A 23,913-nucleotide genomic window follows, 5' to 3' on the forward strand; every position below is an offset into this window, starting at 1 on the left:
AAACGTTTTTGTGACATACTCACTAGGATAATTAAATAGATTACAAAACAGAACTCCTTTACACTTAAAGGCAATAAGCCTACTACATGATACAGATTAAATTTCTTTAAGAAAGATTTATTTTACTTAGCTGTCAAAATATCCACAATTTTAAAAAAAAATTTGTAAGGCTAGGTAAAATACAGTACATTTTTCATTAATAAATGAAAACTATATCTTGAAGAGCCAGTAGAATTACCTTTATACCTAAATGTTTTGGTTTTTTAATCATTTAACTCTCATGATTATTAAATTTAAAAAAATGGGTGCATGTACTTATGTACGCGCGTGAGAAGTTATACTTCTTTGGCATCATTAAAAAGTAGTTTTTAATTGCATGCAAATAATTAATTACAATAAAATAATAAAAGGGCTGGAAAAAGATAGTCAGCACAGTCAATAAAGTTCAGTTTAAATTTGAAAAATTAAATAAATAAAATTTAGAGAATAATAAATATATATGACATAATTTGTGCTAAATATTATAAGATTCTTAATTTTAAATATTTATTATTGATTATTCAATATTTTAAAAGAAAATAAATAAATTTAATAATAAATTCAAAAATTTAATTTAAGTTTATTGATTTTTTAAATATTTATTATTTTTTAAATTTAATATTCACTTTTCATTTTTATCAAAAAGTTTTCATTAAATGAGTTCATTAATTTTTATAAATATTTATTATTTATTCAATTTAATAATAAATATTAAAAATTAATATTTTAATTTGATGTTCGATTTTAATTTTTATCCCAAATTTTTTATTAAATGTTTTATTAAATTAATTTTTTTATTTTGTAAATATTAAATAATCAATAATAAATGTTAACATTAATAATTTAATAATATTTAGTATTAACTATATTAAATAATAATATTTTATTTATATCAATAAATAATACATACGGGTAGTTAACCTCAATTATATTGGAGCACTTGAAAAAGTATATAAGCACAATTTTTTTTTTTTACTAATATTTACGAACAGTAAATAATATTAATCAAAATATTCAATTTAAATCACTACTGAATATAATTTATTGGCACATATATAATTCGCACTTGTATGAAACTAAAACACGTGTTGTGAATGTACAAACTAAAAACATGTGGATAAATATTATAAATATGAAAACAGTGATCAGAGGCGACGAGCGTGCCAACATGCGCGACTAATAGAGGTTCTATTTCTATTTTGTTTGTGGGACATTCCATGTCAGATCAACACACTTTGAATTAAAATTTTACCTCACCATTTTAGAACTTCTTCAAATTTTGTATAGTGGTAGTATGTACTAAGAATAAGAAAAATATTAAATTTTAATTTTTTATCTCTAACGTTTTCCAAAATACAGCTATGTAAAGTTTTCAAAAAAGCGCTCAAAAACGCTGGACGAGCGTTTTTGAAATTGCTCTAGAAGCTGTTCTAATTAAGCTAGAAAGGTGGGAGTGGTGTCATTTTACTCCATTTTTAACGGGCTTTCTTATGAAATATAACACACCATAGGTTGTCATAAAAATTTTTTTTCTAAACTTAAAATCAAAATTTTGATTTTGAATAAAACAAAAAGTGCGTCCCAAAAAATTTTGAAAAAATTCTTAAAAGTAGGTTGTACTTATGGGAAGCATGTGTCAAAATTTCAAAATGGGCATGCAATGGGTTCAATAGGTAAAAAATATTTGAAATGAGAGTTGATTTCTAAAATCAGTACGGTTGATGTAGTGTATGGTAGTATTAATTGTTTGTACATGAACAAATAGGCATTCCATTTACTTACTGAGTACAAATTCACTTGTTACTTGACATTGCCTGAGTTATTTTTAGTGTCTCTTCAGCTGTAAGTGTATAAATCCTTCCAGTAGGAGTTGTAGGATCAACTTTGCAGAGGACGTCCGTTACTGATATCCACAACACATCAGGCTTCCTTGGATATGAAAATGAAGCTGCCGGTCCAGGAGGGTGTAAAAATGTTACTTTTAATTCATCATCTTCTTCCTTCTTCTCCAAAACATAAGCAACCCACCACTTTTAATCATACACTGCCGTTATGTAGCCATTTACATCACTTATTTGCAATTTATCTGGTGATGTTTGAACAGCTACAGTGTCTTCAGTTTGACTTTCCGAAAAAACTTTAACTCTTAGTTTTGAGAGACTCAATGGTTCAGGTATAAAACAGTGGAATTTTTGAGTACCCTTAATAGTAATAGCCTGGTTGAAACGCTCCTCGAGAAACTTTTCAGATTCAATATGATCTTCTTGGGTTGAAAAGGTAAAATGTATTCCATTGATATTTTGTTTTGCCCATTCATAAAGTTGAATGGCTGTCAGGATTTGACTGTCATATGGCCGCTGTAGACTAGCTTTAGCGGCTAGTCTCTTGACCGTGCCACCAATCCCATCACAAGGGCCCTTTCCATGAGCCGTAGCTGAGAAATGCCATTCAGCTTCAACATCAAAATCCTCTTTATGGTAGCACAAGTTTATGAAGTTTTTTTTGTTTTTATATTGCCCAGCACACCCGTCAGAGTAATAGAAAATCTTCTTTGGTAATGCCTGGAAATGTTTTGTCAAGAATTCAATAAGTTTCTTTTGAAACGTATAAACAGACACGGTATTGTGCTCCAAGCAATCTGATACCACAACAAAACTGACATGTTTGAGTTTGTCTTCACTTTTGTAATAAATTACAAAAGGGTGAAGAGTTACATGTTCATTAGCCCAGTGGTAGCTCTGAGCCTCGTCTTGTACCACAATTGTGTAGTTTTCGGAAAAGTCTAGGTTTATCACAAACTCTGATTCATTTAAATTTTCTTTTTTATCATTGATGAAAGCAGACTGCATTTTAGCAATAAAATCATGTTTTATTAGAGGTGAAAGTTTTTCCAAAAAGAAAGTGATAAAGTCTTCTGAAGATTTGTTTAAAGTCTCAAGAGTGCAACGATCTACAGACACCCATTGACGAAAGGTGACATTTTCTATCAAATTTTCTTCAAAGGCATCTTCAAGAATTGTTTGTATAGGTGTAACCCCAGGACAATCGGCACATTCACCCATGACACATGTTATTGCTGGTGGATTGCATTGCATTTTGACCATACACTGCTTGTACGACTTCAATTCACCATTAGTTAGAGTTCCTAATCGGGCATTTTCTATAATCAACTTCACATTTTGGTGGATAGTACATACGCACACTGCATGCGTGCCACTTTTGCCTGCTAAAATACATTGTTTTGGTCTTAGTTCAGCAAATTTAGAGAATCCTACTTTAATGTGGGGGGATTTCTCCTTGAACAGAGTATAAGCTTCCTTCAGATTACACAAGATAAGACGTTTTGATATTTTGGTTTTATTTCCATTTGCCTCAACAACTGATACACAATCTTTTATGCCGGGCATTGCTCTGCTGATTTCATCATTTAGATAAAAGGAATGAATAGTATTTACAACATCTTCTGAGAGCGTCTTACCAGGCTTGGGATTGGGAGTCTCTAATATACCTTTCTCTTTTAAAATTTTTTTTGCTTGTCTTACCATATAGTTTGGCGCATTAAATTCCCTCATAATCTTCCTTATCCCCCAACCCTCTGGGAGGCAAGTAAGTATCATTAATTTCTTAACACGATTGTTTGAAACGGAAAATTGATCTTTGAGGTTTTGTAAAACTGATTGGTCAAGATCGTCCTCTTGACTGGACGATGATGGATCTGCTGCTACAAAAAGTTTTCGTTTCATTGCAGAGTGAATTTTTCTTGCTTTGGTTGTTGCATATTGTTTGGATTGGATTTTCCTTTTGTCAATAGGAGACTCTTCTAGCTCCAAAAGAGAAGTATTCATTTGATCTACTATTATTTTCGAAATAGAAAAGTTAGGGTCCCTGTCTGAATCCGAACTGGACATTTCATCATTCAATGCCACTAAGCAAGGCTTAGCTGAAGGGCCAGGTTGATTGGCATTTAAGTTTGTCTTCAAAGCTGTAATTTCTTTCCTACATTTATTGCAAATTTTAGCTTCCTTTGGAATTTCAGGATATAAACTGCACATCCATGATGTGACATTTCTTAATGTCTTTTTATCCCTGACTGTATGATTTTCTTTTTTTAAGGGATTAAAACATTGTAATGTAATAAACACAACTTTTTTCTCCATTTTTTAAAGTCTAAAATTTAAAATTGATTAAAACCGTTTTGCAATTTACAAGTTTCAACAAAAAATTGTCTTTAAATAATAATTAATTGAATAAAAATATTGACATGTATAATGTACATTACATAACTGTATTATCATTAGTACTCACTACTGTCACACATTACTAGTAGTTACACTCACTAATACTTTATCACATCACTGTTCTCAGCATAACTACTGATTCTACTGACAAGAGCACCAGACTCAGACGAACTGCTATGTGAGCTATTCTTGTGAGGTGCAGGTCTCAACTTGTCAGCAAAGCTTGCCCCCTCCCCCCTCAGGCCCTCTCCTTCCTGCCTGCTGGAGCAGATTGATTACAGTCTGAATGTTAGTCTTAAAACTTTCTAGCTTATTCTTTACTGTTTTTTAAAAATTACTTGAATGATACCTACATATTTTAAAATCCACTTATATAAAGACATTAACTAATAAACAGTCACCTCAATAATAAATTAATATCAATACGAACTTTCCCGAAGGTACACGATGTTGTTGTCGGGATAAATACGACCATACTGGACCATACCATCATGGCGACCCTCGATTATCGCTACATTGCCGCGTAAACAAATTTTATTAATTTTTAAACTAATTCTAGTTTCCAGTTTACAGTTTTCATGTAGTTATTTTTCAAGAAGAGACTCTGCAAACTGTGCGAAGTGAAAGAAAACTTCTGAAACGTTTTATTATAACCATAACCATAGCCATAACTACCAACACCTATGTTTGTGTAGATTTATTATAGATAGTAAAATTATTAGCATTACTGATGTTGGTAAAATAGAACATAGTAAAATATCTTTACCAAATTAAAATTCCCAAAATCTCACCTCTTTGCAGATAATATTTAACCATGAAGCCATAATCTGCCCATTTTGAAATTTTAACTTATGCTTACCATTAATATAGCCTACTTGTAGGAATTTTTTCAAAATTTTTTGGGACGCACTTTTTGATATATTCAAAATCAAAATTTTGATTTTGAGTTTAGAAAAAAAAAACTTTATTACAACCTATGGTGTGTTATATGTCAAAAGAAAGCCCATAAAAAATGGAGTAAAATGACACCATTCCCACCTTTCTAGCTTAATTAGAACAGGTTCTAGAGCAATTTGAAAAACGCTCGTCCAGCGTTTTTGGGCGCTTTTTTGAAAACTTTACATAGCTGTATTTTGGAAACCGTTTGAGATAAAAAATTAAAATTAAATATTTTTCTTATTTTTAGTACCTACTACCACTATACAAAATTTGAGGAGATTCCAAAGTGGTCATGTAAAATGGGTGTGTTGATTTGACATGGAATGACCCTTGTAGATTTTTTTCGAGACTTATTGAGCGGTTTAGCGGGCAGCTTCAACCTGTTAATTTTGTGTTACAGTGATGCGCGCGCATCTTAAAATTTCACTCATCATTTTTTCATAACGCGCCTAAAGAAGTATAACTTCAAAAATGTTAAAAGGAATCTTTTGCAGCTAATTATGCAAAAAGTATGTATTAATTTATATATATATTTTTTTTAATGGTGTGATGGTTAAGCCACTCAAAATGAACAAATGTTAAACAGTTTTTAATATAAAATAATGACCTAAAGCAGTACTGACCAGGTAAGATGGTGCTTGGTAATGATAATCCAAGTGTGGCTTGTACATTGCACTGCGCTGGGACAAAAGCTAGTGACTTGATGTTCTGCTAAGGTTTGAAATAAGGATGGCAAGTGCTGAAGTCTGCGAGTGTGTTGGTGTGCAGGAGCGCAGAGGGGAGCGGGAGGTGACGCGACTGTTCTCTGTGCTCGAGCGTGTCACGGACATCTGTGACGCGCAGCTGGAGAGAGCTCGGCTGGCGAGCGACGCACACCTGCCCGTGATCGATGCCAATCTGGAGGTGGCCGTGAGCATGTGCGCGCGTATCCTCGACAAAGAGCAGCAGCACGCGTCGGTACGCAGCCCTCTTCCAGGGAACAAGCCAAGTCTTGCTCATTCCTCATTCTTACCAATTTAATGGTAGTATTTGGGATACTACATATAGTGGTGGTGCATATGTAGTTTCTAAATAATTGTGTGTCAGCTTTACAGAAATGAGAATTGGAAAGTAAAAAATGCACCTTCATATAAGACGTGAGGCTACTTGGTCCTGGGCATGGAAGATGCATGACCTACTTATCCATCATTATAATCATCTGCTTCCAGCCTGTGGCCAGGTCAGCAAAGTAAAATGGCTCCATCTTCCTCTGTCCCTCCTCCATTCCTCAGCCTTCAGTTTATTCCAGTCTTCTTCTCTCGCCAGCACTCATAAAGTAATATGGCAGATGGATAAACCTGCTTATCCAATGCAGTTCAAACAGTTTTGGCTAGCATTTTATGGTTAAGTTATGTAAATGTAGACAAACTCTATGAGTGGTTTTTTTTGTTTAATGTTGCTCACTTTTGCATAGTAATCTAGGACTAAGGTTGTGATAGATAAGAGGGACTGTTTTCTAGCAGTTTCATAAACAAGAGAGGGATCAATTCTAACCACCTTGCTCTTCAACTCACAGCACATGGACAGAGACATTGCCCTAAAGCGAGACAGATACTGAACCAAATTGTAGAGGTTGTGAGATTGGACATAAGGTTAAACAACTGGCTCAAGCTAGCTCTGCCCCTTTGTCGTCAATAGAGCAGCAGTATAGGTACTGGCGGGTGTGGGGACTCCATGCAACAGTGACATATGTACTGTCACATAAAACAACTTTTAATTCAAGAAGAGAGCAGCTGTTTACTCTTCAAACATGCGTTAAATTCTCGTCTTATACACTGTTACTCAGAATATTTTCACTGTGCAATGGAAATATAGTTCAACTCACATTCAGGGCATGTTTGAAATGTGTTGCATTGTATTATTGATCTGTAAATGAAACTTCAAATGACTGCAAATGTAAATGACAACTACAATTGTTACAGAGGAAGATTGTGATCTGCAAGTCTGTATCTTCTTTAGTCATGTCAAACTTCATCAGTTAGGTTTCACAGATTAAAAAATCTTTATGGATTTATTACGTATGAACATTCTAGAGTAGGGTATTACCAAAAATATGTCAATTCTGATTCAATTGTGAATAGAAAAAAAGTTTCATCCCTGTTGTTGATTTTAAATTGGGGTTAAACCTTGCTGTAACCACACACATACCGTGTTTTCTAGTATAATTGTTGCACATTTTATTCTAAAATCAAGTTTGAAAAGTAGGGGTGCGATGATTATGCAGAAAAAAATTTTTTTGTTAGGTAAAGTTATTCATAAAAACAAAACCCGTTCATGGAAAGTACGTTTATTTAAAAAAAAAAGGTGGAGTATACAATAGCACGCCAAACAATCTATATTAATAATTCCTTAAACAAAAACCTTTCTTCAACTTTAAATAGAAAAACCAAAACTCTAACGTGAACGCAAGCCACTTGAATCTGACGTGAACGAACGTGTTGTAGTACACACTTGCCACGAAAGAATGCGGGCTATCAAATGTAGTTAACTCGGCACCTGACGGAGAGCGCGCGTTGCATCCAATCGGCGAGATATTGATATTCGACTACGTGCGCGCGCTCTATAAGGGAAGCAACATAACCAAACATGAATGATGCGCTGGCTACATTTTTATAAGCGGTACGCCGCGGTAACGCAGACCAATCAGATAAAGAAAATACCGTTTAAAAACGTCTTTAAAAGAAAATTTACACGTCAGACAACTTTGTATTTCCGCTAATTAAATAAATAAGTGGTAATGACCGAAATTAAATTTTAGATTGTACCTACACCGCGGCGACGCAGACGATCAGATAAAGGAAATAACGTTTAAAAACGTCTTTATAAGAAAATTTACACGTCAAAAAAATTCATTCATTAAGTAAGTGGTAATGACCAAAAACATATTAGATTTCTACTTTAAAATACATTATTTTATATGGAAAAGATACCTACACAAAGTGCTTGGCATCTACTAGCTGGACCAAAAACATGCGACGTTTACGCGATAAGTTTTTTATCCCAATTTTGACAGCCTAAAATATGGTTGCGACGTTTACGCGCGTGCGAACATTATGCGATAAAACACGGTAACATAAATTTGTCTAGCAAAATAATATTTTTTAAGTTAATTTTGAAAAATTATTTCTTTTAGGGATGGAAAAAACTTGTTATTAATTTGGGAACAAGAGCTTTACTCAACTAATATAAGTGCAATGCAAATAATAATGGACTGTTTCCATAAAATTTAAAATACTCCCAACTATATTAATAAGATTCAATGATTGTATTGATCAAAATCCTGATTTACTAAACAAAATTCACATTAAAACAATATATATATATATATATATATATATATATATATATATATATATATATATATATATATATATATATATATATATATATATATATATATATATATATATATATATATATATAAAGGCCCAATTGTCCAAAACACAAGATTAATAATAAAAAAATATAATTATTTTAAAATATCTGTTTATTTGGGTGAGATTCCTAATCAAAGGAATCAATGAATTTTCTTTGATATTGCTTTTGAAACATAACAAAACTCTTTACTTTAGAAGTTTTGTTGTAGGCGAAATTCCAAAAAAAAATGTTTAATTGTAGAAATTTTGATTCCTCTGGAAATAGCTGTGATGTGGGGCGTAAGGGTCTCGCTCTCACAATCCAGTATGTGTGCGCAGGCCGATCCCCTGGTGAGCAGGCGCGAGCTACGCAAGGCCGAGTGGCACCACTTCATCACGGACATGACAGACAAGTGCAGCGCAGTGGACACCACCTTTGAGGAGAAGCAAGCGCAGCTGAGTGCCTTCTATGCCGACCTAGAGCACAAGCTGCACCTCCAGTAACATGGGCAGCATCAGAGTGTCTGTGTCGCCGGGGCTGCGCGAAGCGTGCCGGGGTGCGGTCCAGGGCTCCGGGGATGTGCCGGGAGCCGTTCTGGCAGCGGCAGAGGGGGCCGGGGCCTGGCTGGGCGTGCCGGAGGTGCGCTGGCTGCAGGAGCACCTGCCCCCGGACGTTCACGTGCACGAGCTGTTGCGCGGGTGCGAGGTGTGCCTCCCGGGGCTCCAAGTGCCCCAGCGCGACCCCCAGCTAGAGGCCCGTGTGCTGCGGCTGCGTGCAGAGCAGGCCGCCCGCGAGTACCGCGCCATGACGCGCAACGTGGACTCTGCCGGCCCGCACCAGTACCACCGTGATGACTCCCTCGCCTACCAGAGTGAGTTGCTCTGCTCTCGTTCATGGCTCGATGTGGTGTCTCTTGGTCCATGTGCAATACTCTGCCAGTTAAGTCACACTCCCTGACTGTACCTGGAATTAATTTCTGCAAAATGTTAACTTGACTGAAGTCTGGTAGTGTGTGTGCTCTCAGCTCTTTAGGTCAAACTACTTCAATAAATTTTGAAACTCCTGAATCATATATATTTTTTTTAAATTTAAAACAATGCTGATGAGTAGGGATGGTGATTTTTCGTTTTTGCGAAATGGATGAAAAAATATGCTAAATTATATTTTTTCCACTATTAAATGCGAAATCTAGACTATTCCAAGATAAATGCAAAATCAAGGTAAAAAACGTAGATTCGTCTTCACAATTTATTTACATATTGTATTTCGTTTCAGTTCAGTATCAAAAGAAACTATCATTTTATAGCGTATTCAGCACAAGTATCTTATTGTCACATCATTCACAACACTATTGTTCATAAATATTGAATGTAGAATGGCCATCCGCGCCTCGCGATTGTAAACAAAGCAAAGAACAACAAGCTAGAAGAGTGTCCGTCATCTTGCAGAGTACAAGTTTTTAGGCCACCATATTGCGACATCTCTGCTTCGCCGCGCTAACAATTGTAAGTCCCATTTTCTGGCTGTGTTTCACGAGAAAGCCGTGTTCTTGTGTAGTCTGTGGAAGGTGGTGTGTTTACAAATACGTGCATACTCGTGAACGTGTTGTATACGGTTATTTCTCGTGGTAAAAATGGGACGAAACGTCATTTCCATTCGCAATCGCATAAATGAATACAAAAGTGAAGTTCTACGAAAGTGATATGAATATTTTAATGTGTAATTTATGTAATCGCCATCTGGAGTGGAAAAAAAAATGTAGGCCTACTTGAAAAGCGCCATTAAATATGAGGGACATCAGGCTGCAAAAAAAAGATTCACCGAGAAGTCGGATGAAGAAAAAAAGTCGGTAAAACGACAAGCAACGGTTTCTGGCATGATCAAAAACCAAAAGAAGGCAAAAATTGAAAGAAAAAAAAATTGAAAAAAAAAAAAAAAAAGTTTTAATAACATTATTTGTGCACCCTACATCAACTATGGCCATGAACACGGCTAAAAAATATTTATTGTTAATTTAAGTATTCAATTTATTGCACTCATAAGTGCTAAAATGTTGTTTGGAAACCTGCCAAGATAGGCTATCTTTGTAGTTGTGCTAGATCTTTATTTCTGTGGTTAATAATTAATATGTGTATTATTTAATGCTATTTAAAAATATACTTTTCTTCAGTAATGTAAAATGAGAGAAATGAGAGAATTGGCTAAATCTTGTTTTTAAAAATGCTACAAAATGCTCAATTTCCATTTCAAAATGCTAAATGTTATTATTTTAAATGCCATAAATCACTATCTCTACTGATGAGAAAATGATGTGTAACTGGGCCCACAGTGTAGCAGTGCGAGGGCCAGCAGAAGCAGCATCACTGACTGTATTTTCATTTAAATCAAATGAATACACATCCCCTCATTGCCAAAGAAGTGAGAACACAAAGTCATAAAAGAATTCAAGCTAGTGGCCAGAGTTAAGTACAATTTTATTGGCATGTGGCAAGAAAATGAGTTGTTTACTTGTTCTAAATAAACATGGTCACAGTTTCTAAAGAAAAAAAGTACAGTTGGAGAGCATAATTAACATTTTGTTGCATTAAAAGCAAGCTTCCATGACTTTGTTATTACAGTCCATTTTATCGGTACTCCAAGCACGGATAGTAAATATTCATTTTCAATACTAAGTGAAGGATGGCTTCTTACAGGAAGTTAAAATTTGTTTGTATTATTTTTAAAACTGGATTTCAATGTTTTATCTGAAAGAGCAAGTAAAATCTCAGAAAAGAAAATAAGCATACCAACTCTGTGTGTGTAGCACATGGACCTTCCTTCAAATCACTAGTAGAGTTACCGCAGTGGTTGTTTGTGAGCGCACAGATCCATGTTGCAGTGAAGCAGATCAACCGGCAGCTGATAGCCGTATTCCAGTTCGTGGTGTCCGTAGCAGCCGGCTTTGCATTTGGCTTTGTGGGCGTGGAGCTCATGGTGGGGCAGTTGGAGTTTGGGTTCCGCCTGCTGCTCGGCGTGATGTGCGCGCTCGTGATCGCGCTGGCCGAGATGTACTTCCTGGCCAAGAAGCTTAACGAGGACCTGGCCCCACCGCCTGCCCCCGTCAAACAGCATTCAGAGTAGCTCATTGTCGGACTACGAGTGTTCTAACGGAACACAAACTGACTAACCAGCTATGCTGGGAGGAGTGAACTGTTCACATTTTGTTATTCCTTATTAGCTGCTCAAATGTGAGTACTAACCAATAGGGCCTTTCCCACTTAGTGAGGACTCGTAAGGAATACTGATTTCCCTAGCGTGATTTGTGCTAATTTTTAAATATATCCATTACTAAGCAGTACTTGGTGAGGTTAAAGAACTCTTTAGTGTGTAGTTGATTGACACACAGGTGCAAGGAAACACAGAAGTTTTAGTGGTTAATGTCATGTTATTGTTTTGAGTTAGTTTCTAGATATCTAATACAATATTATTACATATTGATTAGTAATATAGTATATATATTTAGCACCATTGTATTGCAATAAAAAATTTGTCTGCTACATGTACAACATACTGTATTACACTTATTTACATAAGTTACACTTCAAGACTTTTCATCAAGGTTGTGATTACAAGCTTATGTTTTTAACTATGATGTAATTCAGTGCACTTTTATAAATCATACTGTTTGTCATTCGAATGTGATATTAGGATTCACAGCTTTAAATTTTTGTTGGTTTGAATAATTAAAATACTTGATTAGAAGAAAAAAATTTCATTCAACCATTTATAAACACACGAGTAATGAAACAATGAGTGATGTCAAAACCCAGGCATGTGGCATTTGCTGGACAAAAATATATTTTCTCTCAACACTTGGTGTTAACCCCTTGACCTTGCCCTTTGAAGCATTTATTTACTTTATTATGTGGGGCAGAGTTAAAACTGTTTCAACCTAAATGCTAAAGATGAAAAAAATGAATAAACACAAAGTCCTTAATATTTGAGATGCCAAGCATTTTAACTATCTGAAGCATAACTCCCTCAGTGTATGAGGGGGGGGGGGGGGGGGGCAGGAATAGGAGGATATATCACCCCTAAAGTTGTGAAAAGATTTACATAATACAGTACGTTACAGTATGAGAAGTCACGTTGCCTACAGTTACCACTGTAGGCCCGAATGTCTACTGTCAATAGTAAGTTTTTATGAATACATTAGTTAATATTAAAATAATTTTTCCTTGCACTACAGTGAAACCCCGTATTTACGTTAACAGTATTTACATTTTCTCGTTATTTACCTCCTTTGTTTTTGGCCCAATTTCTTTTCCATAAGGCGGTATATGTCGTTTTCACGCTTGTTACGTCGGAAAAGTTTCTTCATTCCCGTTATTAACGTCTCGTTCAGTGTTTACAAGCACCGAAACATGGCCGCCATAGAAGAAAGATATATCAAAAGCTGCGTATGTGAATGCATTCGCGTTGTGAACAGTGCAAGTAAGCTTGCACAATTCACAATGACTTCTATTTCCACAGCTTTCCGCTACGAGCGCTGGTAGAATCATTGGCTTTAGCGGTAAATGTATTTGACACATCTTTAACTGTTTGTCGTTATTGTTCGACGAATATGTTGGATCACGTGTGGACATTGAGAAAGAACTTTCAATCCCTGTGAGTACACTTAACACCATCATCAAAAGCAGAGAAACCATCACTGCAAATGCCGCACAATGTGGGCCAAGGTCTTAAAAAACGTAAATATGTGAAGGACTCGAAATTCAAACAGCTGGAAGATATTCTTCTTGAGTGGTTTTCTGGTGCACATGCCGCAAATTTACCAATAAATGGTATAATACTGAGAGGAAAAGCACGTGTTATTGCCTCTAGGCTGGGAATTCAAGATTTCTCAGCTTCCAATGGATGGATTGATCGGTTTAAGCAGGTCACAATGTTGTTTACAAGGTGGTTTGTGGCGAAAGCAAAAAGTGTGGATGTGGAGACTGGAACAGTGGAAGGAAAAGCTACAGGAAAGAATTGCTGGATTTGACCCAAAAAAATGTTTTCAATGTTGATGAAACAGGGTTGTTTTTCAATGTTCTACCAGACAAAACCTGTAGTTTTAAAGGGGAAACGTGTCACGGAGGTAAGCTCAGCAATCAACGGATTACTGTGTTATTGCTGACCAATGCAGATGGAAGTGAAAAATTCCCCCTTTATGTCATTGGCAAAGTGAGGAAACCTCGGTGTTTTAAAAACATCAAGTCAATCCCAATAAAGTACGAAGCAAACACCAAAGCCTGGATGACCAATGCTTTGTTTCAGAGCCAGTTGCATGCATTTGATTCAAAAATGGCTTTGCAAAATAGGAAAGTTCTTCTTTTCGTCGATCAGTGCTCTGCTCACAAAGCAACCATCCAGCTTCGCAACACTGATATTGTCTTCTTCCCAGCAAACTGCACGAGTGAGCTACAGCCCCTTGACTTGGGTATCATTCAGGCATTTAAGTTTTTGTACCGCAGATACCTAGTTTCAAGGGCAGTAACAATGCTTGATGTTGGAAAAGACCCTTCTTTGATGAAGATAAATCTGCTGACTGCATTGCATTTTAGTGCAAGAGCCCGGAAAGAAGTGAAAACATCAACAATTCAAAACTGCTTTGCAAAAGCTGGATTTGTGTTCTCAGAAAAGGCTTACACTCTCAGTGAAGATGATTACAGTGACATTGAAGATGTTGGACATGAGAGGGTGTTGCAGGAGAAATTATTTCAAGATTACGTGGATGTGGACAGTCAGGTGATCACTTCGGAAGTGCAATGTATACAAGATATTGTAGAAAGCCATGTCAGTACTTCTCAACAGGATACTGACGACGATGATGATGATGAAGTGACAACACCCAAGAGTAAAGATTAGTGGTGCACCGATGCGGATACCGATGAATCGTAATCGGCGATTATGGGTACTTACCGATTAATCGTAATCGCCGATTATCTTAACGATTACTTTGCCGATTATTTACGTCCCGGCGTAATTAAGTAGGTTTTTACCGTGTAATATTCTGTTACACATTTTAGGACGAAATACGGTAATATTTGTATATATTACAAAATTCATCTAACTGCGTCATATCATAATTACAGATATTTTGTTAAGTTAAATAAATCTCATTGCCTCAAACAATAAAAAATGCATTTTTCTTACACGTTTATTTACGTTTCGTCTTTTGTTTAGTGGCCTTGTACATTACGTATAGCCAGAGAAGTAAAATAGATGGCACGCAATCAAAATACCACAAACAGTTGCAGTGGATTCTATGACAATCGATCTTTTCGAGTCGTAGTAGCGGTTCAAAATCGTGGTCCCGATACCTTCTAGTTTTTATCACTGCGTTTTAGAAACTCGTTATAGGCGTCTTTGGTAACATTATCCGTTTGTTATTTTTTGTATGTGACGTGAAAAATGAAAAAGTATATATAGTTTTATAATTATATTCAGTCAACATAAATAAAATCACATGTGCTAGAATTGGTTTTTTAGTCATTTTTATATAATTATAGTGAGATGGCGAGTAGGGAGAAAAAAAAGTGAAGTGTGGAAACATTTTTCTATTAACTCAAGTGAACAAAATAAAGCAGCATGTTTACATTGTTAAACGGTAATTTCTTGATGCAACCTTATGTGATAGTCGATAATAATGCTAGATTTCCGCAACAAAAACTTACCCATTGTAAATTACAATTATTAGACTGTAGTTCAAGTTGTTTACAATAACAAATATTTAAATAGAATTTAATTTAATTTCCCCTTTCAATGACTTAATAGTGTATTTTATATATTTTTATACTGTTATTATAACTGTATTCTCAATTTTACCTAATCTTGTTATTAAATTCACATGGGAATAAAAAATTTTGTGTGCATTATTACACTTAAAAAATTTTCTTCATTATAATCGGTAACTGAATCGGTATCTGCCGATTATTGCTCTCATAATCGGTAATCGAATCGGTAAAGTCATATCGGTGCACCACTAGTAAAGATGCTCTTGCTGCTCTTCAAACTCTGCGAGACTACATTGGAGTATCTGGTGGTGAAAACTGTGATGGTGTTTTTGATAATTTTTATACTTTTAGAGAAGCAGATCATGTGCATGAACACTCAAAGATGCAAGCAAACCAAGATTTCTGATTATTTTACAAAGAAATAGGCCTATGTTAGGCTTGAAAGTTTTTGCACATAAGCCTACAAAACTTTTTTATGGTAACATTTTATCATGGCACACATTGCTTCAATGTTGTATTCACACAATTTTATAAGTTATATGTTGTAAATTTATTTTTGTTTACATAGGCCTAATGAAGGATTTGTTTAAAAGATATTTAGTTCACAGTGTCTATAATTGATGTGTCTGACTACTGGAGTAAAAGGAGTTCATTAAACCAGGTATGTTACATTTTAAAAATATGTTTCCCTCAATTTACACTTTCCTGGTATTTACACTTTTTGTCTCTGTTCCCCTGAAAAGTGTAAATAAGGGGTTTCATTGTATATAGTTTACCCATTAACTGACCTTTCGCCTTACGTCACTTTGCGAGCTTTCAAAATAACCTCTCTCCCACCCCCCCTTTTTTTTCCCTCATTCCAACACATTTCTCATCTGTTGCACATGTGGTCCTTCAGGAGACAGCCAAAAGTAATATAGGTAAAGCAGTTTACAGGTGGAGCATGTAGGTTTTCATCCACGCTGTTACAGTAATCAGAATAGCAGCGGAAGAATTTCAAAACAGCCGCAGGGCCTGTAGATATTTGCCAATATGATATATGATGTGATGACAATGTTTAAAGATAAGAATTGTTTCAGGTCATGATTAAATTTGCAACAAGTTATATTCAATGCATTTTTTTTTACCATATACCATTTTTGAGATACTTTTGATTTTAAAAAGATGAAAAAAATTAGACAATTGCATTTCAACTTAAAGCACCACAAATACGTTATTTTTTCCCGAGTTCCCTAGTTCCTAATAATAGCAGAAGCTGAGCGCGCAGCGCATCCAAGAATAAGCGGTGTTAGTGACTGGGAGACATGCTGCTGCCATGGAGCCGTTTCTTGCTAGGAGGGGTGTCCACTCAACGAGAAAAAACCACAGTGCAATACGCTTCAAATTATTTGCTGGTTTTCTTTAAACTTTGACATTTTAACACACATTTTTCACATTTCCTCAAAAGGGGGTTGCAACTGGGTTTTACTGCATTAATGTGTTTCTATATAAACAGAAATGCAAGAAGTTAGCAAAAGGTTGCTAGACATTTAAGTTTCATAACTTCCAGTACAATTTTGTTACATATCGTAACATGTAGACATCCTTTCATGCAGGCATTGATATACAGCTACTGACATGAACTTTATTTCAGACACATGATGTGCATTGTTAATATGGGAACTTTTGCCATTTGTAGGTGTTCATGAAAGAAATTCAAGGTTATGTGCGGATAGCTGTGAAGATGTGCACATCCCAGTGTTGCTACACCACAGCTCCAGGTTCTGTATTACGTCATGTATTACCCAGGCTTTTCTTACAAAAAGTACAGCATATTTTTACACCACTATGTTACTGAAATAAAGCTTGTAGAAACTCCTAAAACAAAACATTGGTGTAGTAGTTGTAACAGCAAGATTTGACTTTAATAGCAATTCAGATAGTATATCACAATTAAAAACTTGTACAAATCACCCAGGAAAACTATGGCAAATACAGGAATTCTTATTGATGTGGAACTTCAGCCTTGCGAAGGTTGAAGGCTGGCTCGGACAAACACATGACAGTAACCGTAAAGTTTCTGATGGCAGTGGTGCTGTCAATGTAACTGTGCTTCTCTTCTCCAACTATAGCTAATTTCCGGTGAGCACAAAGATATCCGAATAGAGAAGTAACAAAGTATTCATTTCTTGGCTTTTGTCATGGATTATTCCTATCTATTTTGAGAGCTATCAAACATCAAGCAGCAGTTTACAAACAGCTCCGAAGGATGAGATGTAGGTGTAACTGTAACCAGGGTAATTGTGATGACTCTTGCAATAATCTGCATGAAACATTGTGAACATCACAGGTTGGGAGGCTTGTTGATAAATATGAACAGGTCAAATATTATTTTGTCCTGTCACTTCAAATATTTTGATTAAAAATCCATAACTGAAACTATAGCACAATAATTGAAAACCCAAAAAGGCAAGGGCTAGTTCCTTGCCTGATGATTGAGCATTGGTAATCTTGGCTACAGCCGAGCATGGCGTTGCTACCTCTGTGTACTTGCGCACTTGCACTATGTCTCAAACCATGAGCTCAGCAATGAATTTCTCAGATATGGACAATACCATGTGACATTACTGGCAAATACAATTACATAAACAAGTCCAAAATTATTTAAAGAGCTGACCAAGTGTTACAGAGTCATAGGTTTTCAAGGATAATGACAAAGCAAGGAGATGTGGCAATGATGTGTGTGAATGTACGAGCAGAAATAGTGCAGAAATAGTCCAATGACACAGGATCCAGTTGGCTGCAGTCAGGAGAATCGTTAATAAGCATGACTGATTGGAATGACGATGCCCGTGGTATAGCATGTAGTGGCAATGCCTCAATCCAAATCCATGGAACATCACAAGCATGTACATGTCATGAGCGTCCAACCCATACCTTTCCGCACAGCACATCTGTGTGGTTTCCCTCGATACCTATTAGACTCTGTAGTACTGCAAGATCACAGCGTCCTGCAGAACGTGCACAACACGTGCAGAACACAGCAACTCCAGCCTTCGCCCAAAAACACGGCAATCACTGGGGCGGGCTGGGTGGCGCCGGCAGTGGCAGCTTGGCCCCGAACGAGGACAGGTCGCGCTTCATGGCGTAGGCATCCTCTCCGTCTGCGTAGTACTTGGGCTCTATTTCGGAGATGGCGAACTTGAGCGTGGTGGTGTAGAGATTGAGGGCCGCGCGGTTGCTCTTGCGCACGTGCAGCGACACGTACTTGGCATTGAAGCATTCCACCATGGCACGTGACGCCTGGTCCATGAGCTTCTGCGCAAGTCCGAGCCGGCGGTGCGAGCGCTTCACGGCCAGAGACGTGATGTGGCCGTGCGGTGCGTCCTCTGTGTCCTCCTCCATCTTGGCCAGCACGTAGCCCACTATCTGTCCCTGCAAGCACGCACGGCACACACGTCTACACTATAGTGACACGTGACAGGATCCATATTGGCCAGCACATAGCCCACTATCTGCCCCTGCAAGCACAAATGGCACACACTTCTACACTATAGTGACAAGTGACAGGGCTTTACTGCCCTGCACGGCCAGTGACGTGATCCATAATGGCCAGCACATAGCCCACCATCTGCCCCTGCAAGCATGCACAGCACACACACATACAATACAGTGGCACATTATGCAGGAAGCCCCTTTATTCATTTATTGTAGAAGTTGTGATGATATGTAGTTTATTCATTTCATGACAACATAAGCTCAGATGAAACTTTTAATATGGCCAGCACGTGTCTCAGTTCAGGGTGTCCAGCAAACCATGATAGAAAAATTCCCTGACTTTTCCAGGTTTCCAGACAAAAATGAAATTTTTTCCAGAAAAATTGTAAATGACATCACAGCACTAAAAAAAAGGGATGATCTTAAAAAATATTGACCATAAACTTACCAGTATATATTCCAGGCTGTGAAATCTTCTAAAAAGTATTTTTTTCTGGACCAGACTATTTATAAAAAAACGTAGCACTTCAAATAATGATTCAGCTTGCACTTCATGAATGAGCATAGTCAAGTCCATCATATCAATACTGCATATCCTAACATAGACCTATATCAAAATATACAGAGACAAAAAATAGTTTATGCACTTAATATTATATATAATTTTAATTCTTGACCTTAATGATAAGAATATTTTCAGTTCTTGAGGCTCAGCATCTTCTTATCTATTAGGGCTGCTTCCTTGGCAGCATGTTCAAGAATTGATTGCTTCTGAGCTTCCAATTCAGCTAAAGCTACAACTTGTCTTCGTTTCTCTTGTTTTCTGTTTACTTATTCTTCCCGATCTTTCCTTTTCTTCTCTGTAGTATCTTTGTAACAGGCATAAGCATTTCGCGCAGCATGGATCATCTGTTTTGATATTTCCACTTTGTCCAAACCACCTGCAGCAATCACTGCATCAAAAATCCTACGCTGTGCAACCAGAGACTCATTTCTCATATTTTCAACGAGGCACTCTTTGTTAACTGAAAAGCCTCTCTCTAATGAGGCATTTCCGTGAGATAATATCAGCACCAGTTTAAGGAATTGTGTCAAATGCTCGAAACTACCAAATGCCAGTAGCTCCAACCAAAACTTGTCCAGTGTCATAGAATTTCTTCTATAAGAGGCCAGTTTATACTGTACACATTCCAAAGCACAGAGGTCTTTGTACTCCCTGTGTACTTTGTCAGCTAAATTACCAGATATCCATTGGTTTTTGCAGTATATTTCTAAGGCGTCTGACAAACGCTCCTGGGCAACTACTGCTTGCGTAGCTACCAGAGGGTCAAAGCATGAAATAGCTTTGGTCAACTTGAAGTGAAAAGGAGAACGCAACATTATTTTTGAAATCATAGTTTGCAAAAATGTACGACACTCATTTTTGAACTCCAGTATTTCTCGCTCTGACAATTTTGCCTGCGAGAGAGCAATTCTTGTCTCATAACCAAGTTCCACTAATTTTGGAGACATAAGATTTTCCTTTTTAGTTACATCAATTGTGAGGCAGGGTGAATTTTTTAAAACATCTGGCTTCACTATCTTTTCCATCAAGTTTTTTACAAGTGATGAAATACTGCTGTACAGGAATGGAGCTAAAGGAGTATCTGACTGAAATTCCCTTAAAAACGGTTCAAGTTCTAAAGAAACAGACTTAAAAAATGCCAATTTCACTGTCAATGCCTTGTCTTTAACAGATTCTGCAATTATTTGAAAACTATTACATGTTGGTACTTTTTTTGTAACAGAAACGTGCGCAACATACTTCTGTACACTTGGAAATATTTTCAAAGCTCTGTCTGCCACCTCAACATTCTCAAGCCAACGAATCGAGCAGAACTTGAGAGGAAACAATGAAGAGCCTGTAATGGATATAAAATCAGCTCTTCTGGCAGGTATATGGTGCCACAAGTTATGCAAAGCTCTTAAAAATTCGACAACTTTCCAGCTTGCACTTTTCACGCCACCTTTAAAAGCACAGTGGAGGGTGTGCAGCCCACAACTGCCAATATCCAGCAAAATGCCAGCATCTTGGTTATCTTCTGCCATTTGCTTCTTAAAATCTACCAACAATTTTTTGTTGACATTGGGGCCGTCCATGGAAATTTGTACAACATTTTTCAGATTGATATATTCCAGAGATTTCTTAAATGAAAGTAACAAATCATTTGCAGTTGTGTGACCCAGAAATGCAGAGTTGTAATATCGTGTAGTAACAGCTTCCTTTTCCTTGTCCCAGAATCTGATGTAAATATCCATTTGTTGCATTTGAGCAACTTTGTTTAAACTTTCATCAAAAGCAACAACAATATGATGACAGTCAACAACATTATTTAACATTTCCTTTTGAAAGTAAGGAGCAAGGCCTGACACAATTGTGTATGCTAATTTGGTTTTCTGTAATTGCATTCCTGCAGCTGTTTCACTATCTGGAAACATTATTTTGAATAAAGATACACTATTGGCAGCAGACCTAAGAGAAGAATGCTGCATAATGGCATTAAACACCACAAAATTTCTGATTTTGTAACACTGTCTTTCCTGAAATATTGTTCAACACCTCGAGAACTCACAGACTGGGATCTGCTAGGCAAATCACTATTATGTGACAAAGAGCTTTCAGATGATTTGACATTACCTGACGAATGAAGTTGTTCATTAGAGGCTTGTCCATCAGCAACTTGTCCATCGAATTTACTTGTGGTAACTTTAGACACAGCAGTAACCGATTTGAAAAAAATACCAACTGACTTGGAAGAATTCACTGATTTATTTGCACGTTGATGTTTTTGGCCTTTCATGTGGCTTGAAAGAGCTTGTTTGCCCATATTACTGAGGGAAACGACAGTCTTGCATAATTTACAAAAAAAATTAAATTTATCGCCCGGCACTTCCGCGCACCAACTAAATGCTGGGTCAAGTAACCATGTCTGATTGAACGATGTTTTCTTGAATTTAGACATTATTCACCGAAATTGTAGAGGCCTAGTCGCAGCTCCAGTAAAATCTAGCAGAAAGACCGTGAAAGATACGCAATAAACAAAGCGTAAGTTTGTATGCACATAGCTACGGTGTAAAGAAATATGCTACATTTTATAACTTCCCAAGATCACAGCACTAAAATTCGTAAGTATTTTATTTCCAAAATACTATTCGTATCTTTCAAAGAAAATTATATTTGGCAATCTGAGAGAACTGACGAAACGTGTAAACAAACGGAGGAAACTGCAGTAATGGCGCCAGCTTCTGTAACCTTCGGGTACACTCGAGAACGCCAAAAGTATGGTATGTTGTAACCAAAAATATGGTACAGTAGCAATATATTAGGCAGACTAACTATGAACAGTAGCTTACAAGTTTACAAACTATGGTATTATCTGCCCCCTTCCTAACGTTGTGTGCGGTATTATCATCAAAATACGGTTGCATGTCATACATACGGTAGGTATTTATAGACTTCATGAAAGTAGCACGCTTGTATGTCGCAAGTCCAGATACGTAAAGGAAAACATTAGTTTAAATATGATTTGATTTGTAAAATAGTAAAACTAAATAGTGTATTCTGTAAAACTTTGAGAAAAACCTTCATGATAAGAGAGTGGTTAGTGGTTTTGGTCATTTCAGAACTTTCACAATTTTCCCTGACTTTTCCCTGACCACCAAAACTCCCTGACTTTTTCAGGTTTTCCCAGTCGCCGGACACCCTGCAGTTCTTTGTGATAGCTCTAATGTTGTGACCCATCATCACATTAGCATAACCAGTGCACGTGTCTGCAGTTTTCCAATGTTACGTACTCCTTTCAAGAACACAAGTTGGCAGCTGATGGCATAGTGAAGAGGAAACAACATTTTAAAATAATACCAAATGTCCACAGGTTTTGCAACAATCTAACTAAAAACCAACTAAAACATACAGTTTAGATGGAGAACAATGGTATGGCATTAGATTGGAAACACATTAAAGAATGGAAGTGTATATGGTTGAATAAAATAATGCATGTTTCTAATAAACAAAAAAAAAAAAGTACTTTCATAGAAAGAATGCTTTTCTAAAACAAAACAAAAATTTTAAAAATATATATTCTTTTAAATTAGTTGCACCAAAAAACACCTAGTTAATGTTGCCTTATGTAATCAATTGTTCACACTAAACTACCTAACCTAATTAACCATTAAAACAGTAAAACGACACAAATATTGCAATGCAGTTTGCACACAAGCATTGATTATATTGATGAAAAATTAAAAAATACCAAGATCAGAATTTTTCAATATTTCTTCAGAAGACTCACCCTAGAAAATTACACCAACACAGTAAGCAGACAGAATAAATGATCAAATTAGTAGTTTTTCAAGCAGACAAAGAAAACGCGGCTCTGTGACGGGACCCAGCCAGAAAATACGAAAGGTACCAACGCCACACCCACCTTCTCGTCCTCTGCCACATAGCTGAGCTGAGGCCATGACAAGCCGTGGTAGAAGTAGTACTTCATCTGGTAGTTCTCGGGCAGGCACAGCAAGTTGCAGTGCTGCATGTTCATGAGGTCCTCCGGCCGCGCACATCGGATGTTCATGGCTCAATCTCTGCGCACCTTCCTGGTGCGCCGCCCCTCGGTGCCCGGAGGTGTATCGTTAGCCCCGCCCAGCAACTCCCGCACGAACCGGAACCGAGACAGGAACAACTTCCACACCAGGTACCAGCCTGCCAACGGAACCGTCTCGCACACATCAACAAGAAAACGTCAACTTTCACAGGGAACATTTGTAAGTATACATAACTACTACAAAACAAAAACTATGTCAGGGTGTCCACCCTAATCTCTAACGCTGGGTGAAGGCAGACTGCAGCGCAATGTTTCCACTTCAATTTACTAAACGTGGTGTTTGTCCTGAATTAAGTAATTACATTCACCACCATGGATGCATATTTCCAACCACCAGTACAGGATTTGAGGCACTGTTAGAATAATTTCTGTGCTATGCTTAGGGGTAGTCAAATTTTGTTAATGACGAAATCGCAAAATTTA

The 23,913-nt window shown here is 36.8% G+C and overlaps 3 protein-coding genes across 5 annotated transcripts in view; 2 read left to right on the top strand and 1 right to left on the bottom strand.

The window, feature by feature from the left end:
* The window catches only part of LOC134539247 (biogenesis of lysosome-related organelles complex 1 subunit 5), a 62,354-nt gene extending 53,239 nt beyond the window's left edge, over positions 1-9,115 (top strand). For 2 of the 3 annotated variants that reach the window (XM_063381078.1, XM_063381061.1), the window contains exons 3-4: positions 5,985-6,173; positions 8,951-9,115. In XM_063381078.1, the coding sequence (XP_063237148.1) occupies positions 5,985-6,173; positions 8,951-9,115 (354 nt within the window). The remainder of the gene's footprint in view (positions 1-5,984; positions 6,174-8,950) is intronic. The other variant, XM_063381070.1, reaches the window with a different exon arrangement.
* Position 9,116: 1 nt separating this feature from the next.
* Positions 9,117-12,361, top strand: LOC134539262 (transmembrane protein 199). The gene is made up of 2 exons (XM_063381087.1): positions 9,117-9,483; positions 11,491-12,361. The coding sequence occupies exons 1-2, from the start codon at positions 9,117-9,119 to the stop codon at positions 11,730-11,732; spliced, it is 609 nt and encodes a 202-aa protein (XP_063237157.1). The 3' UTR covers positions 11,733-12,361.
* A 4,885-nt stretch (positions 12,362-17,246) lies between these two features.
* On the bottom strand, positions 17,247-23,592 carry LOC134539272 (N-alpha-acetyltransferase 10). The gene is made up of 2 exons (XM_063381097.1): positions 23,314-23,592; positions 17,247-18,784 (listed from the first exon to the last, which is right to left on the bottom strand). The coding sequence occupies exons 1-2, from the start codon at positions 23,458-23,460 to the stop codon at positions 18,425-18,427; spliced, it is 507 nt and encodes a 168-aa protein (XP_063237167.1). The 5' UTR covers positions 23,461-23,592; the 3' UTR covers positions 17,247-18,424.
* Between the last annotated feature and the right edge of the window lie 321 nt (positions 23,593-23,913).

Source organism: Bacillus rossius, chromosome 1 (assembly GCF_032445375.1).
Source record: "Bacillus rossius redtenbacheri isolate Brsri chromosome 1, Brsri_v3, whole genome shotgun sequence".
Classification (NCBI taxonomy): domain Eukaryota; kingdom Metazoa; phylum Arthropoda; class Insecta; order Phasmatodea; family Bacillidae; genus Bacillus; species Bacillus rossius.